Source organism: Cryptomeria japonica, chromosome 2, assembly GCF_030272615.1.
Source record: "Cryptomeria japonica chromosome 2, Sugi_1.0, whole genome shotgun sequence".
Classification (NCBI taxonomy): domain Eukaryota; kingdom Viridiplantae; phylum Streptophyta; class Pinopsida; order Cupressales; family Cupressaceae; genus Cryptomeria; species Cryptomeria japonica.
Window position 1 is genome coordinate 281509463 of NC_081406.1, and position 19665 is coordinate 281529127.

Genomic DNA, 19665 nt, shown 5'->3' on the forward strand with positions numbered 1-19665 from the left:
AGTATAAATTAAAGGGAGATGTTCTAATTAAATCAAAGACAGTCAATAACATATTAAGTTGAGAGGGTAATTTTTATCTATTTATTCAAACAGCATTAAAATGACAATACAGTCTGACATAACTGTGAATAACAGATTCATTGGTAAAAAATATCTTCATCAATTATAAACTGGGAAAAGATTACATTTTATAGAAATACAAAACACTATAGATATTAAAGAAGACACCTACTTCTAACTACCTGTTACTGTAGACATTTAAGATGTCTAACAGCCAGTTACATTATTGACCATTAACAGTAATAATATTAAATATTATTCTAACACCCTCCCTTAATGGTCAATCTATCAAAAACACCAAGTTACCCCCTAAATTTTACAAACTTATCCGGGCTTAGAGACTTGGTGGGAATATCTGCAGTCTGATCCGCTGTCGGAACAATGAAGCTCGACATGCTTGGTACGTTCATGGAAGACAGGATTTTTGGCCAGCTTGAGCACCCCTTGATTATCAATATACAAGGGAGAAGGACCTGTCTGTGGCATCTGCATGTCAGAGAGCATCCTCCGAAGCCAAACTGCCTCACATGTGGCCTTGACTGTTCACCGATATTCAGCTTCGATCGAGGAAAGAGCCACGGCCTGTTGCTTCTTGCTGCTCCAAGTGACGGCACCAATACCCAAATTGAATACGTACCCAGAAGTGGATTTTCTGTCATCCACTGAGCCTGCCCAATTTGAGTCAAAATAACCAATCAGCTTTGGATCGTTGCACCTACCATACAGAATGCCATAGATGGAAGTGCCTTTCACATATCGCAGTACTCGCTTCGCTGCAATCCAATGATCAGCTTTTGGGGTTATCATGAAGCGAGAGATGTAGCTAACAGCAAAACTGATGTCAAGTCTAGTTGCAGTGAGGTAGATGAGGCTGCCTCCTAGTTGCCTAAATTTGGTTTTGTCTACTGCGGGTGAATCAGACTTGGCTGATAACTTCAGCCCTTTCTCCATAGGTGTGGAAGCATGTTTACAATCCTACACTCGAAACTTGTCAAGCAAACTACGAGCATACTTGGATTGTGAAATAAAGATACTCTCATCAGTCTGCCACACTTTGACACCTAAGCAATAATGGAGAAGCCCCAAATCTGTCATGTCAAAAGCTTGGCACAAGTCCTGTTTGATGGCTGTAATCAAATGTGTTGAATTACCAGTGATGATCAAGTCATCCACGTAGACAACAAGAAAGAGGATATCATCACTGGAGAGCTTGACATACAGATTAGTGTTAGAGGGACTGCACTGAAAAACCATGTTCAACAAAATACTGATCAATCTTGAAATTCCAAGCCCGAGGGGCTTGCTTCAAGCCATATAGGGCAATTAACAATTTGCAAACCTAATGTTCCTTACCAGGAACCTTGAAGCCAGGAGGTTGAATCATATAAACTTCTTCTTGAAACTCACCATTGAGAAATGCACTCTGAACGTCCATTTGGTGAAGTTTCCATCCAAACTGAGTTGCAATGGCGAGAAGAAGACGAATGGTACTCATCTTGGCAGTAGGAGCAAAAGTCTCCTCGTAGTCAATGCCCTCCCACTGTGTAAAACCCTGAGCAACCAATCTGGCCTTGTACTTATCCAAAGTACCATCTGCGTGATACTTGACTTTGTAAACCCATTTACAGCTGATAGGTTTCTTTAGAAGACTATGGTATTCTGTCTCCATAGCTTTCTCCCACTCAGGAATGCCTTTAGCCTCGGAATATGTCTGGGGCTCGTGGATGCTGTGGATGTTGGCCATAAGTGCAAAGTTGACTATATTTTGTTGCTTTCTCTTGCAGCGAACTGATCTATCCTCAAGAAGCTCATCATCACGAAGATCTCCTATTGTCTTGGCCCACCATTTAGGCCTAAGGGTAGAAGTACCAGCATCTGGCATTGGAGGAACAACATCCCTTGGAGTTTAAGGAACAAAGTCATCTAGATGGAAATTTTGTGACAAATCAAGTGGTGTTGGATCGGTAGATTCCTCATCTTCAGAGTCAGGATACTCTGAAGCCCTCCCATCATGGGAACCAAGAGGAAGACGAACACCAAAATCAGGAGTCTTCATAGACGGAGTCGCAAGACTAGGAGTAATAGGAGGCATAAATAAACGAGTAGTCTCATCAACCACAACATCACGACTGAGAATGAGACGATCTGTCTCCACATCAATCAACCTATAGGCCTTGTGGTTGTCGTTGTAACTAGTAAACATAATGTTTGACTCTTTGAATCTAGCTTAGCACGATTGGTGTCCGGAATCCATACATCATCCGTAGAACCGAAGACTTTCAAATGGCCCACTTTAGGCTTGCGTCCTGACCAGGCTTCTTCAGGAGTCATCTTCTTGACAGCATGTGTAGGTGACCGATTCGGAAGGTAGACTGCAGTGCAAACTGCTTCAGCCCAGTATTTCTTAGGAACATTGCAATGCTCTATCATAGAACGAGCCATTTCAGCAATGGTGCAATTCCTACGTTCAACGACACCATTTTGTTGAGGGGTGTACGGTGTGGTGAGTTTGCATTTAATGCCATGTGTAGCACAAAATGTAGAGAAGTCATTGGAACAAAACTCCCCTCCATTATCTGACCTTAGAGTCACAATCTGAGAACCGGATTCTTTTTCAACTAAAGCCTTAAACTACTGAAATGTAGTGAACACATCTGATTTATTTTTCAAAAAGTACACCCACATTTTACGACTCAAATTGTCCATAAACAACAAGAAGTACCTGCAACCAGTAACAGATGGAGTGTTCATTGGCCCACATACATCAACGTGAACCAACTAAAGGACCTTGGAGGCTCGCCAAGAATCACCATTCGAGAATGGTGTCCGATGTTGCTTCCCAGCTTGACAGGCTACACAAACTCCACGATTTTGAGGTTGGATCTCAGGTAGACCAATAACCAAACCCTCCCGATATAACTGAGAGAGATAGTGCCCATAACGCTGATGCCAAAGTGTTATGATGGATGTACTCCTAGCAACCAAAGCGTGCCCCTGAGAATCGCCAGAATCAGCAAGTCTATACAAACCATGATCCTCAAGTCCCATAGCGATTGTAGTACAAGTCTCCCTATCAACAATGTTGCAGATGGACGAACTGAATACAACATCTAATTGAGGAGAATGCATCATGATCTGACTGACGAAGAGGAGATTATGTTCCATGCTTGGAACATAGTAGACATCAAGAAAAATTAAATTTCTACCTCCTGAGTGAATTTGGACAGTACCCTTACCAGCAATTGTGTGCTCTTCTCCTCCTTTGAAGATGACTAAATTTGAGAATGGTAGACATCAAGAAAAATTAAATTTCTACCTCCTAAGTGAATCTGGACAGTGCCCTTACCAGCAACTGTGTACTCTTCTCCTCCTCTGAAGATGACTGAATCTGAGAATGGTTCAAATTTCGTGAACTAATCCCAATGATGAGTAAAGTGTCATGAAGCTCCTAAATCAATATACCAGGCAGAAGAGTGTACTGGATTAGTTGTTCTCTTGGCCATAAAAGCATAGAATGCAAATTCTTTCTGCTCTGAGTGTTTTGCGACATTTGCTTTCTATTGAGACCCTCCCTGCTTCATTTGTTCAGAAGCCAATCGAATTGGACACTCGGCCTTCATGTGAAGCAAACTTATGACAATAATTGCACTTAACATTCTTCTTCTTCTTCTTGTCCTGAGAAGAACTAGAGCCTTTCGGCTGAAAAGATTAAGCCTTCCCTTTGTTCTTAGCAGAAGATTTGGCAGAGAACGCTTACTCAATGGAGGTGGAACTGGTACTGCTAGCGCCACCGATCTTGCTGTAAAAGCTTGTTACAAAGATCGGAAAACTTCAAATCGACGTCAAGGAAGTGATATTGAGCGGTTTGATGAAATGCTCATAAGAGTTGGGCAAACTCTTCATAGTGATGACAACCATGTCCTCTTCCTCCATTGCATTGTGCGACCAATCGCCTCAAGTTGGTCACGGATGTCCTTGATCTTTGTCAAGTCATCCTACAGAGGTGTCCTTTCATCCATCATAATTGAAAAGAGCATGTTCTTCAGAAAGAATGCTTAGCTCTTGTCAGAGGTTTCATGGAGACTCTTCAAATGATCCCATATCTCCTTCGTTATTTTGTCAGATGGTACCTGAGATAGCTTCTCATCAGTGACAGAGAGTTTAATGAGCATGACAGCTTCCCGGTTGCACTCATCCCATTTGTCCTGATCTTTGTCGGCAGTGGTTGGACGTTGAGACGTGCCGAAAACAACTGCATCAAGACATCAGTACTCAAAAATGGTTAGCATATTGTGCTTCCAAGTGTTGTAGTTGAGATCGTTGAACTTTTGGCTGCTTTCGAGCATTATATTCGTCAAAGATGCCATCATGTACCCCGAGGTCGAACTGGTGAAGGCATGGATTCCAAGGCACAAAAAACAGCAGATGAAAACAAGTTCTGCAACTCGGATTCTGAAATAGAAACTGAAACCCTAGCAGTTTTCAAGGGTGAATTTTCCGGAAGACCAGAAAAATCAAACGACAACCTAGAAAAGCTCTCGAAAAACCCACCAAGAATCTGCAATTAGAATAAAATTCCACCTTGAAACGGAGGGTCAAAACCCTAGGTGAATGTGCAGAAACCCTAGCCGCGAAAAAAAAGGACCCAAAAAAACAGATACGTAGTTTACAGTTTAAACCCTAGGTCGCGCAACTACAAACCCAACACAGAATCCCATCGCCGTTTTTAGCAGGGCCGGAAAAATGGTTGCAGATCACGAAAAAAATCCCGCTACAAACAATCAACGCTAAGCAAGAAAAAACCGTGGAAGGTCGTAGGAAACACACAAAAAATCACGCCCAGTCACACCACCGCCGCCTTAGAAAACGCGAAGCCTTCAAAATGCAAACCCTAGCCTGAAAAAATCATGGAAAAAATGCAATGAAAATCGCAACCGCCGCCCAGAAAAATTGCAAATATAGCAAGAGACGTGGGTTTGCAGATAAATTGCGACTTTTCAAGTCGCAAAAATCGCATAAGGGGCCCATAAAAAGTCGCGAAATTTTCGCGAAGGAAAAAAAACGATGCACAGAACAAAGGTTTCAAACCCTCGAATTTCTTCCTTAAACAAATCCGCGATTTTTAGGGTTAGACACAAAAACCCTAGGCTCTAATACCATGTGAATAACAGATTCACTAGTAAAAATATCTTCATCATTTATAAACTGGGAAAAGATTACATTTTATAGAAATACAAAACACTGTAGATATTTAAGAAGACACCTTCTAACTACCTGTTACTTTAGACATTTAAGATGTCTAACAGCCAGTTTCATTATTGACCATTAACAGTAATAATATTAAATATTATTTTAACAATAACATATAAATATATATATCTGCACATAATCTCAGGAATACATGATACAATCAGATTCAGGTCACACAGATTATGGTAATATTATTATTAACAAACTAATTATAATAATGGTGACAATGAATGGTTAATACTGATATAAGGATACTAACAGAAAATGTTGATATAACACAATATGAGGTACTAAAGTACTATAATGTGATAATTATATCAGATATAATGAATTACCATAAGATGATGAGCTGAATAAATATAATAAATGATTCATTGTGAATGAGGGGCTCTCTTAAGTACGCCACTCCATAGTGGATGCCTAACACTTGCCACATGGAGCCAAGAGAGGTGAAGCATCTGCTCTTGGGTTTAAGAGAGGAGGTTGTGATGAGGGGGAACGGCAATAGAACACCTCGCTGGATACTCCACTCCATGATGGATGCCTAACACCTGCCATATGGAGCCAAGGGGGATATGGTATTCTGCCCTTGGGCCTAGGAGGGATGGTTTCTTGGACCCCCTTATCGAACTAATGGACTAAAGGAATTGATTAATGACTGATTTACAAACTGACTTTATATAATAATCTGATCTCATCTAGGAATGTAAAAATCTGACTATATTCAACAATTATAATTCTAACAGTCATTAATATAGCAGATTTGATATCATTTAATATAATTCATATTTCAGTTTTAAGTATTATTTCATATATGTTCTCTAATTTTGTTGCGGGAAAATAGTATACAAAGGTACGCCTATAAAACCCAATTACTTGTTTATCGATTTGGCCAAATTTAGGTTAAATAAAAGTGTAACTAATTAGGGGACATTACATGGTTCCCCATCCCCACATCACCCTATCCCCTCATCCTAAGAATTCATTGAAAATAGCTTATTTTGCCCAAAGTTAAAGTGATTCAACAATTATACGTGTTGTGAGTTCTTCTTTGATTGAGAGGAATTGAAGTGCATACTCCTTTATCTACTTAGTTAAGCACAGCCAATTCGGTACAAAAGAAACTGAGGGTTTGATCTTTGTGCACTCCAAATTGCATCTCATCACAAAAGTTATGGAGATGGAACCCCTGAAGTTGTACAGGTATAGTAGTAAATACATGTAGAGTAACAATGTCATTAGTGTATTTGATATTAATCAGGGTGACATATATTGAATCATATTTAAATAAGTACAATACTTGTATAAGTTCTTCAATTTCTTCAGTATCAACCTTTCTTCTCTCAAGCTTAAGAGATGTTGAAACCAGATAGCCTTATAATTTATTTTCCCTTGAAAGTCATGGAGATGGAATCCCTAAAGTTGTGTCAGAAGCAAAATCAACTGAATCTCTTTAAATGAGAAGTACTCAACTGATGCATTTTCTTCTTATTCAATGCTATAATCTTTTTCTTGAAGAGTGCTGTATGAACTTGATCATATTATTCTAACAGCATCTTCACCATTGGGACAAAAATATAACCTTGTGCAAGCTCAGTATCCATCATGTAGATGTTTTATGATATGAATATATTACTGGATTTCACCTTCTCATCAAAAGTAAGCATAGTGAGACTGATTTCTTTATTGCGCAACTTACACCTTCATAAGGATCTTCTGTTGTAAGCTGCTTAAAAGAACAGTCCCAATGTGATCTTCAGTGGGCTATTTCGGTCTGTGCCTTTCAGGAACTTGTGTGCTCCAAAATACATGGTTCCATTTCTCTATGCAGTCCCACCTCCACAGATCAAAACAGTTGTATACATTTTCTTCTTAAAGTTCATGAGTGGAATGAGTTGTCACAAAGTGAATATTCATGAGTGGAATGTTTGTATTCCACAAGCAAGCTACTAATTCCATGACATTATGAGTCTTCTCTTTACTCCACTGTTGTCTTGAAACCTTCACTCAGGTCTCCCCATAACTCTTCAAATTAATGATGTTGGAAAAGTCTCAAAGATTGATCATTGAAAGAGATTTCCATCCATATCTCTATTGTCACATAACACGTCAGAAGGTTCTTGAAATTGTGGACATTTCATTAGTAAAGTTTCTTCATTTTGAAAGCTTCAATTTAGTAACAAGCCCTTCTAGTTGTCGAGTTCCTTCTTGAAACTTAAAATTCATACAGCTAGAACCATTAAACTTCATTTGTTAGTTGCTTCCTGGCAATGGAGGCAATAGAGACTCCTATCATAGCAATTATCAGACTGCCACTAACTGCACCCAAAATTATAACAGTTGAAGCTGTTGAGATGGCAAGAATTTGCAGGATAGCTTGACATGAGCAAATGGCTATCAGGCATCATGGTAGCTATAGTTAATGTTTTAGTTACAAGGACCAAGATAGCTAAGGACACTAATGCAAGTGAAATGGCGATGGATGTCAAGGCCATAGTGGGCATTGGCATTACACCAATTTGTGGGAACAAATGCAACCAAAGCAAGGTATGTTTCCTTCCAGGTTAGCAAACAAGCGTGTAAGCATTTTCTATTTCATGCAACCAACTAAGCAATGCTAAATGTTCTCATACTTGTTCAAGCGGGGTTGGATTCTTAAGAAAAGTTATTATAATTTAATTTACAAATTGACTTTTCAAGTCTCAACTCTGCCTTCAAAACAGAACATTGAGTTTTGAATCTTTACACACATTATTTATCTTAAAGATTGACTTGTCTTCCAAATCCACACAAGTGTAATCAAAAAGCAAGCTTTTAAATGTTTTTGAAAGGATGGATCATCTCTGCACATAAACCCCATTTTATTTACATTATGTAATATGTGTTAATTCTTGTAACATCGGTCGTACCATTTCCGATACATGAATTAATTATATGTTAACATAGTGGTATATACATTAACAATAAACTATAAATAAATATTGAATTGGAATGTTTGCCACCGGTCACACCCCTTCTTGTCATCGGGCTGAGATCAAACGATTTATCATAAATCGCGATTGGTCAAGCAAATAATTTGTTTTGTTAATGTGCGGTGATATTAGGAGTGATACGTAGGAAGAGATGTGTCTTCCCACGTGGGAAGACATATCTCTTGTCTAAGTACCCTCTCATTCACTTAGATATATAACATGCATCCAACAGGGAGGATGACAATACTGAAATTAATAAGTGTTGTGCTTCCTTCATTCGCACTACTGCAGTTCAAAGTAAATTCTAGACTATACCTTTCATCTGTTCTAGCCTCTTGATCACAGAATTTAATTGAACTTAACATGGTATCAGAGCTAAGTTAAGGAAGATCAAATTAAATTCTGTAACGATCAGATAGACATTCACCCGGCTCTTAGTAGATCACATTCCTATAATCCTAATGGCAACCGGAGTTAGGTTTGAAGATCAACTAGATGGAGCATCAAATTTTGTATCTTGGAAATTCAGGATCATGCTTGTTTTGAAAGAAAATAAAATTGACTCCCATGTCAAAAGTGAAATTCCTGAACCCTCTGATGATACGGAGAAAATTCAATGGAGCAAGGACAGTGAGAAGGCTCTTAAGATAATTGTGGATTCAGTGAGAGACCACATTGTGCCAGTTATTTCTAAATATGAGACGGCCTTTCGGATGTTCAAAGCCCTAGCTGACAAAAATGAAATCAACAACACTAGCAGGGCTCTCACCTTGAAGAATCAACTACACCATATAAAGATGAATAAAGGAGAGACAGTTACATCCTATTTCTTGAGGATCACTGAGCTTAGGGATCAACTATCCACTATTGGACATCTAGTAGACAACAAAGAACTTGCTAAGATGGCCCTAAATGGACTTCCTGCCTCATGTGAATCATTCATTCAAGGAATCAGTGCTCATTCTAAATTTCCTAAGTTTGATATATTGAAAACCGATTGTATTCAAGAGGAATCTCGGCTTGTCACAAGAGGAATAAAACAAAACAATGGCAATGAGGACATTCAAGTTCTAAACTCAAATTCCCACAAGGAGAGAAGAAGAACTTTAAGAGAAAAAGGGACAATGGCTCAAATGGAAAAAGGTCTTCAAAGAAGAAGAGAGACATTTCTGAAGTACAATGTTTCAGATGTGACCAATATGGGCACTATGCAATGAAGTGTCCAGACAGGATCAAACAACAGGCTTCAATGGTAGAAGTTAAGAAAGGGAGTGATTCTGAGAGACTAGTCTTCTACTCAGCCCTCTCTAGTCAAGTCACCTCCAGTTCCAACACATGGGTGATTGATAGCGGAGCATCTCGACACATCACTGGATTTTGTGAGCACCTAGATACACTTGTGGAAAATTCAAATGAAGAAGTGACAATTGGTGATGACTCAAATTATCCAGTTATGGGAATAGGAACCTGCATTATCAACCGAAAGTCAGGCATATCCCTACAGCTGACTAGAGTTCTATTTGTACCTGGTATAAAGAGAAACCTTGTCTCAGTTTCTGCACTTGAAGATAAGGGTTACAGATTAACCTTTATGGAAGGAAAGGTACTTGCTTGGCCAAAGAACTCCACCATCAAGAAAGCCCACACCATTGGAGTAAGACAAGGGAGCCTCTACAAACTTTGCACCACTCTACCTCAAGCCTTGATTCATGACACTCCAGATTCGAATGAACTTTGGCACAGAAGATTAGGGCACCTTCATTTCCATGCCCTACCTAAAATAGAGAAGATGGTGATTGGCTTACCCAAGCTAAGTCACAGTTCTAAAGGAGCATGCAAGGGGCGTGCCTTGGGAAAGAACACTAAAGGGTCCTTCAATTCTAGTAACAGTAAATCCAAAAATGTATTAGAATTAGTTCATTCTGATCTATGTGGACCCATGTCTGTACCCTCCTTAGGAGGATTTTTATATTATGTAATATTTGTAGATGATTATTCTAAGAAGACCTGGATATATTTTCTGAGGTACAAAGAGTTTGAAGAAATCCTTTCTAAATTTAAGGAATTCAAAGCTCTTGCAGAAAACATGACAGGTAAGAAAATCATAACCTTAAGAACAGACAATGGGGGGGAAGACACTTCTGATATGTTTAAAGATTATTGTATAAATGCAGGGATTAAGAGGGAGTTAACTGTACCTTATAACCCATAACAAAATGGGGTAGCTAAAAGAAAGAATAGGCCTATAGTAGAAGCTGCTAGGGCTATGTTGTTTGACCAAAATATAGAAATCTCATTTTGGACTGAAGCATCTAGGACAGTTGTGTACATTCAAAATAGATGTCCTCATTCTCTTCTTGATAAAAAAAACCCCTGAAGAAGCCTTTACTGGTAGCAAACCTGACATAAGTCATCTCCGGATCTTTGGGTGTCCAATCTATATTCATGTTCCCAAAGAAAAGAGATCAAAATTAGAACCTTCTGGAAAGAAAGGGGTATTTGTTGGGTACAGTGAAACCTCTAAGGCTTACAGAGTATACATACCTGGACAAAGGCAAATTGAACTATGCAGAGATGTCCTCTTTGAAGAAGACATAGCATTTAGGAGGTCCAAAAGCTCTAATGAATTAGAACACCAAGATCCTCCTACAAGCATGGATGGGGTACCCACCCCTGAGATTCAGAGGGAGACCCCTGAAAACGCTAAGCATGAAGTTCAAGACTTACCTTTAGAAGAACATTATCCCGAAACTAGGAAGAGACCACTTTGGGCTAAAAAGATGCTTCAAAAAGCTGAAAATTATGCTGCTCCAAAGGGGAACCTTCAAAGAAAGTAAGAGACCTAACCTATTTTCCAGATATGTTGCCTTGTTGAGTGAGACCATTGATGCAGAACCTTCTTGTGTTGGAGATGCTCTCAAGCATCAAGTTTGGAAAGATGCTATGTCAAAAGAGTATCAGTCAATTCTGAAAAATGATGTCTGGGATATTGTGCTTAGGCCTAAAGGCAAATCTGTGGTATCTTCTAAATGGATCTTCAAAATCAAACATGCAACAGATGGCAGCATTGAGAAGCACAAAGCAAGGTTTGTTGCCAGAGGTTTCTCAAAAAAAAAAGGTATTGACTATGAAGAGACATTCGCTTCTGTTGCCAAATACACTTTTGTCCGAGCAGTTTTGGCTATTGCAGCATCTAAAGGATGGAAAGTCCATCAAATGGATGTTAAGACTACTTTTCTGAATGGTAAGATTGAAGAAGAAGTTTATTTGGAGCAACCTGAAGGTTTTGTGATTCATAAGGCTGAATCACATGTCTGCAGATTAAAGAAAGCCCTATATGTGTTGATTATAATTAGGGATGGCAGATTCCGATTGCCATGGGCAACATTGGAATCCGCCCAAGAGGGCCAGCGCCTTCCCCAACGTGTAGGGCTGGGCCCTATACCTCACGGCATCAAATGAAGATCCCACGCTACACTCAAGCCAACACGCCACCATGTATTGGGCCAACCCTATCTTAATGATTTCGGTTAAATAAATAAATTAAAGTCATTAAATCATAATGCAAGCCGACATGATTAAGATTATTATTCCCCATATAAATAAACTCCAACTTCACTCTATCATTCACTCATTCAGTTTTTCCATCCATGCGAAATATATGTGCCTACCAATGCGAATTCAAGAGGAAGACTACATCTACAATTAAAGTGATTTATCCCTGTCATATCAGCGAACTACACATGCCAGTTGTGGTGCGAAATTCATTAATGAAGAGAGCGAACTAAGGGATAAGATTGCTGTCCATCAAAGAGCAGACTTCATACATTACCAACCTAGGGTTTGGACCTAATTACTGTTGGAAGGGTTAAAGGTGCAGATGTGACTACTTGATGCTTGTGAAGTGCAGTTTTGTGGAAGAGATTATCAGTCCTAAGTACACACACCTTCAAGTACTTGAGATAAGTGTTGTAACCCTCATATGAACATAATTCATAATCAGATCTGAGGATCTTTTCTGGCTGGGTTTTTCCTTCTAGGAGGTTTTCCCAGGGTAACCGTGTCTTGTTCTTATTTTGTTCATTTCTTTGTTATGCCTAAATCTGGAAAACTATAAATCTTTCATCTAATCAATTTAGTTAGAAACTAAATTCTGGTTTTCTGAGTTTATATTAATCTGAAAGTGTTAAAAACTAACAATATGGACTGAAACAAGCCCCCAGAGCATGGTATGAAAGAATTGATCACTATCTCTTGGAATTACGGTTTTCCAAGAATGAAGCAGATCCAAATCTCTACTACAAAGTAATCAATGGTGAATTATTAATTCTTATTCTTTATGTTGATGGTCTACTAATCACAGGAGAGGATAATTGTATTTCTTGATGCAAAAAAGAATTAGCCTTTGAGTTTGATATGAAGGATTTAGGAATTCTTCACTACTTCCTTGGATTGGAAGTTTGGCAGCAGGCAGATGGTATAATCCTTAATCAAGGAAAATACACCATTGATATACTCAAGAGATTTGGAATGATGGATTGTAGATCCATGACCACACCTATGGAGACAAATCTGCACAAGTTAAAGGAAGCAGCTACAAAATCAGAGTTTGCAGATCCTACCCTCTACAGACAAATTATTGGATCTCTGATGTATTTGGTAAACACAAGACATGATATATGTTATGTTGTTAATTCACCAAGTCAGTTCATGTGTGAACCTAGGGAAATACATATTCTGAGATATCTTCGAGGAACTATTGGTTTTGGTCTGAAATATAAACATGTAGACCTTGACCTACATGGATTCACTGATTCTGATAGGGCTGGAAGCGTAGTTGACAGGAAAAGCACATCCGGATGTTGCTTCAGTTTAGGATCAGGAATGATCTCATGGATATGTAGAAAACAGTCTTCAGTTGCTCAAAGTTCTACAGAAGCTGAATACATTGCAGCCTCCATGGAAACAAGAGAAGCAGTATGGCTCCGGAAACTGCTTGTAGGACTGTTTGGTCAGTCCTTAAATCCTACTGTCATTTATTGTGACAATCAGAGTTGCATCAAGCTTTCAATGAATCCAGTATTTCATGACAGGTCTAAACACATTGAGATTCCTTATCACTATGTTCGAGATATGGTGGAAAGGAATGTGATCTGACTCAATTATATTAGTACAGGTGATCAGATTGCAAACATTCTTACCAAGCCTCTCTCCAGGATCAAGATTGAACACTTTAGAGATAAACTTGGTATGGTTGAAAATGTTATTTAATTTTGAGATAGAGTCTCATTTATTCTGATATACTAATATATTTAAGATGTTTAATGTGTAAACTCTTTTATTTGTCATGTGTGTGACTCCATGACTTCATGGGCCCTCCTGTGAACATTATTGAAGGGTGACGACTTTTCAATAATGAACACTTGTTTCAATTGATATTGTAAGGTGACGATTTTACAATTATCAATTTATCTATCTTGATGGATATCATGTGACTTGATATCTATGGACATGTCATGATAGTATATATCTCTGAGACATTATGGTAGATATCAGTTGGTTGGTATCATTAAATAAACCATAATTATGATAGAGATCTTCATGGTGAATATTATGGACATAATATTCGTGGACATGCCATGAATCATTATCAATATGGTAGGCATCATGTGACTTGATGCTAGTGCACATACCTTACTTGATAACTATGAGTTGTGGTGAGTATCATGAGACTTGATATTCATTGTTGAACCATGTCTCTGGATATCACTATGGTGTGATATCTCTTCCCTTCACAATCAATGGACGAATTGTGATTTTTCTCTAACATGAAATGTGTCCTCCCTAGTTAAGAGGGAGTGTTAATTCTTGTAATGTCGGTCTTACCATTTCCAATACATGTATTAATTATATGTTAACATAGTGGTATATACGTTAACAATAAACTATAAATAAATATCGAATTAGAGTGTTTGCCACCGGTCACACCCCTTCTTGTAATCGGGCTGAGATCAAACGATTTATCATAAATCGCGATCGATCAAGTAAATAATTTGTTTTGTTAATGTGCAGTGATATTAGGAGTGGTATGTAGGAAGAGATGTGTCTTCCCACATGGGAAGACATATCTCTTCTCTACGTACCCTCTCATTCACTTAGATATATAACATGCATCCAACGGGGAAGATGACAATACTGAAATTAGTAAGTGTTGTGCTTCCTTCATTCACACTACTGCAGTTCGAAGTAAATTCCAGACTATACCTTTCATCTGTTCTAGCCTCTTGATCACAGAATTTAATTAAACTTAACAATATGCACAAATATATAACTTTTATTCCCACAGCCAATTTTGCAAAGGACAATATGAATTTTAAATCTTCACATTGCGAAGAGAATTTTAGCACATAATAAATTATTATTGCCGCTCCCTTACAATGTAGTAGAGAACATTCTTGCACTGGATATCTGACCTTGGCAATATATGAGCCAATGCCCTACATTGATGAATGAATTACCTTTCTGAGATAAATAGTACAATTTGGCAGGCTTCTCTTCCATGATCTCCTGAGTTTGCATGGTTGATCTCTTCCAGAACTCCTCACTCCATTATTATGTGGCTCAAAATAAAATTGCTTTTGCTGTGACTTTTAATCTCCATTATAAATAAAATATTAATCAGAATAATCAATATTTTATTATATATGAATATTGCTTGGTCAGATTCATAGCACATGCATTAGCAATATTCACAACTCCTTGCTAGCCATTGGGCTATACTCTGAAATGTACCCTCAACATTGAGAATGCAGCACCCATCACATTTGCATGAAGATAATTGAAAAGAAACCTGTGGATGCCATCATATTTGAACCTTCACATGTAAATTATATGCATTAAATTATTCCAATGTTAAACCAAGGCATCTTCTACTCCTATCAAAAAAATGCATCAGAAATCAATACCAATGTCCATTCGAAGTCTTCCAAAAGTTTTATCTTTCTTTTAGAAGAAATATCAAGATGTATCTGTCATATGGCACTGAAGAAATTTCAATTTGTTACTTTGAAGGGCTGTCGTTTCTGGTTTTCAATGAGGCAGAAACATCTCAGAGCCACCATTTCTGGTTTTCAATTCATGATAGTTTTCTACATTTGATATTTTTGAAGCATGACAAAGATTGCTTTATTCAAGAACAAAAGCCAATCAACACCACACCAGAACAGAAATTTGACATACAATGGAAACTTAATTTTTTGACATATTCCCTCAGTATGACTGAATATTGAGTTTCCAATGTCTATCAAATTCCTGTTCTGGCATTGTATGTCCGAGTGTATACAATATGACTCCACCAATTAAGAACCAGCTATAATATAAAGTAATCTCTTTTACTGTTATGTTGTGTATCCTCCTTAATACCTATGTTCGGATATAACCCTAAGGAAAACGACCAAAGAAACTATAATTAGACCTACCGGCTACAGGTTATTTCATCATCAAATTCTGCCGAAGGAAAGGCAGAGAAAATATGTTTGGCAAAAAAAATACTTGGCTCTTGAACAAAGCATGATTGTTTGTAAAACCTTTGAAATTGTTTCCAACATTCGTGTACTGAAATTGCATGAATGCCATTGTGGAAAAGTTTGATGGACCTTACTTGATTTCAATAGAAAATGAATTTGCATCAATAATGGTACACATAAGAAACTTATAAAGAATAAAGAATGAACATACTAAGAAAGCAATAAAAAAGACCCTGCTAATATTGAACATAATACTAGCAACATAGGGCATGCTTCCACACATACCCGTTGAGAGGCTTGGCTTAGCTGGTATTCAAGTTCGTGTAATTTTTCTTTCTTTTCCAAAAAATCCTTATCTTCCTCGATGACAAGCGGCTTTGCACCCCTCCAATCATTTGTCACATACTGTTTTAGCTCCTTGAACATTCTAAGCAAGTCCCTGCCTCCTTTTGCAGGTTGAGTAACATCATCAGGAGTAATCACTGCACTGCCTTCTGCACCAAATAATTGCTTTGGAAGTTTAGCAGCTCCATCTAACATTCTTGAAGCCATGTCTGTTGTTGTAGGCAAAGGTAGCTTCCCTTCAACCTGAAGAAACAACATAAATTCCTTACTCTTTCTAACAACCGGGTGTGTAGACAACCGCCGAAGGTACTTCTCCAAAGCTATCCTCCGCTGCTCAATAAATTCTTCCTTGTGCATGACCTGACTTTCTACTATACTTTTGTCTGGGCGAGCAGGGATGATAAAACCTCGATATGACTCAGCAAGCCTATCAGCTAGAGTCACAACATCGCGAAAACGCCGCCTGACCTTAAATTGTTTGTCACCAAATTCTGGGATATTAGTGTGAGTTTCAATTAGATATGTCACATATGTATTCCCACCAGGGACAAGAATTGCTGCATTATTTTCCTGTTCCTTCTGAGGCTTTAACACCATCACTGTCAGAAATTCTGAAATCGAAGAAGAACTAGTTTGTAATAATGAATCATTCCCAAAGCCACGAGAATTCCCATTCCCAATAGGCTCTCCAACATAAGGAGTGAATACAGCATCTGAAAGAGATTCAAAAAGAGATTCATCCTGAGATAAAGCCTTCGGAATCAAACCTCTGTCTGAAGACCGCAAAGGGTCCTCTGTAGGCGACATAGGATGAGCTTCAGAATATGCCAAGCCCCCTGACAATACACTTTTGTAATCTCTATTGGACATATATGTCTGTGGGGTTTGATCAAGTGAAACACTCACCATAGAGTCTGCCATAGACACAGGCAGAGCTTCTTCAGTCATGTTATTTTCAGTCCCCATCATGTTGAAGAGAAGCCCTAATTTCCACTGCCATACACCAAAGAAAATACATCAACTGTCCTGTCCAGAAATAAATGATCTAAAAAATTCCCTATAAATAATGGAAATATATTAGATATGATTTTATTACGCTAATCACATGCAACTGGCAGCATTAAAGCGCTAATTTAGGTCAAACCTTCGACAGAATGCATTTGCGGAATACTCGCAAACACATTCATTACTTGGATTATTAACAGAGTTTACAGGATTTACGCATGCTACTACCAGAACGCAATAACATTCAAAGAAAAATCAAAATTTGCAATTAAAACAGCAATAATTAAAAAGGAATAGGTTATCTTTCAATTCCCGTGATAACAAGCAAATAGGAGAGTAAAAAAATTCCAATTTAGGTTAACATACAACAGAATTAAATTAAAGAAAACATTAGTAAAAACATTCATTAATAATTAGCAGAGTTCATCAGAGTTATCCCCAAAATGCAGTAACACTTACAAAAAATGATGAAAACAACGAAACTTGAACAAGATAGCAAAGCAATAGCAAGGTAAAAGTTATCAATCTATTAAGAATTCATTCACTTCAAAGCAATTTTTGCTACTTCCACAATCAATACAATTTAATTGAGTGAATAGAATTTAGATGTCCTACTTCCACAATACAAAAACATTCACAGAGAATAACATCAGAAACCACGAGTAAACATAACAATCATAAATGGGGAACAAGTTAACCTAAAGATACCAATTTAGAATAACGGATAACAAAGTTCATTTGCTAAATTACTTCCACAAATCGTGCAGAGTTTGGGAAGACAAACGCTTTCCATGTAACATTTTTTGATCTCTTGTCCTTATAAAACATTAAATGCAAGGTTCTATTGGTATGACTATTAGAGTAACCAAAGAAACACGACTAAATAGATTTTAAGAACTGCACAGTAATACTTTTAAATTAACAAAAGGAATGAGACTTAAGAGATTTTAGGAACTGCGCAGTATGGCTATTAAAGTAACAAAACGAACAAGACTAAAGAGATTTAAGGAACTACATAGAACAAATTTAAAAATTAATCTTTGCAGCAAACGAATAAAAGGGTTTCTCTAACACTTATGATACACAGGTACCACAGAAGGATTACCAAAAAAAACAACAAATCCATAACCGATAAACGTTTGGAAAATGGCAACTGAAAACAACAATACTCAAAAAAATCAGATTAACAGTCCTATAGGCGGAATTAGGTCATTGTTCCGCAAAATCCCTTGTGCCTTTTTTTGTTTTTTTTTTCAAATCTCTTCAGGATTATGATTTTATGGAAAAAAGCTTTGGCAAATATGTCTTCCTTGCGGAAATCTCTTTAATAAAATATCATTGGCAAAATTATTCACTGCTTCCACAATAAACAAAAAAACAACATTACTCGTAAAATAAACCATCATTTATGAAAAGAGAAAGTAAGCAATAAAGAAACGGATCTTTCCAACGCCGAATGTTTACACAAAAAAAAATAATAATGCTTCATTTATTTTATTTTTTAAATCAATTTTAGTAAGAGATTATGTTGAAGCAGCAAGGGTTCGAGTCTCACCGCCTGCGTACCAAATCCTCTCGATCAAGCGATCATCGACAATGGCCAAAAATGCAGCAGAATTTCCAAAACTTCACGAAGTCCCCAAATTTTAATTTTAATTCATAAATTAATACCTGGCGCCAAAAAATAAATCTATCCGCTGGAAAAATAAATGGATCGACACTAAATAGAAGCCAAAAAATTTATCAAAAGAATAAATTGATCTGCTGTAAATCTAAAGAGGCCCTAAATTCGAGAATTTTGCAGCAGCAGTTTTGGTAGGAATTGCAGCGGCCAGGTGATAATCTGTTTCCCGATCTGCTTTGAATTTTCTTGGTGAAAAAGTGTGGTTAAAAAAAAAACTTTTTGTTGCTTTCTGTTGTGGGATCAGGGCAGACAAATCCGCCACCTGCAAACCCTTTTTGCTATAATCTGACTTGTCTACAACTGTCTGAAGGTCAAACTAATTCTAATTTATGAGAAAAAATGCAAGTTAAAATAACAGTCTCAAAGACACTATTATATATACCTTTGAGACTTATTTTATACTCTGTGCCCTGTGATTTAAGTTGAGTGTTTTGGTGTGGAATTGCTCTTAGATATTTGATATTTTATATTTTGATCTATAATAAGTGTCATGTCTCGTTAATTTGTAGTTGAAATAGTAATTTATTAATTTTAATTAATATATTGTTTAATTTAATTTATTTTGTTTTATATTATTTATCTTTCTACAATTGTGTTATCTTAAATGTCTAATTATAAAATATTTTGTCAAACTGCATTAACTCTAATCCTTATCTTTCTACAATTGTGTACTAATTAAACCCTAACCCTGTAATCCCATTTTAAATCTTAGGAACACCAACTCCAATCTTAATTGAACCTTGTTATTAACTCTAACCCTAATATTTTTAATTAAACATTTTTAATTATTATAATAGAAAAACAAGAACATTAATTTACAATA

The 19665-nt window shown here is 37.3% G+C and overlaps 1 protein-coding gene across 2 annotated transcripts in view; it reads right to left on the reverse strand.

Annotated features, from left to right (window-relative positions):
• LOC131030496 (sorting nexin 2A) overlaps window positions 1-19230 on the reverse strand; it is a 35721-nt gene extending 16491 nt beyond the window's left edge. The window contains exons 1-2 of one of the 2 annotated variants that reach the window (XM_057961340.2): window positions 18714-19230; window positions 16094-17146 (exon numbers count right to left, since the gene is read on the reverse strand). In XM_057961340.2, the coding sequence (XP_057817323.1) occupies window positions 16094-17122 (1029 nt within the window). In that variant the 5' untranslated portion in view covers window positions 17123-17146; window positions 18714-19230. The remainder of the gene's footprint in view (window positions 1-16093; window positions 17147-18713) is intronic. The other variant, XM_057961339.2, reaches the window with a different exon arrangement.
• Between the last annotated feature and the right edge of the window lie 435 nt (window positions 19231-19665).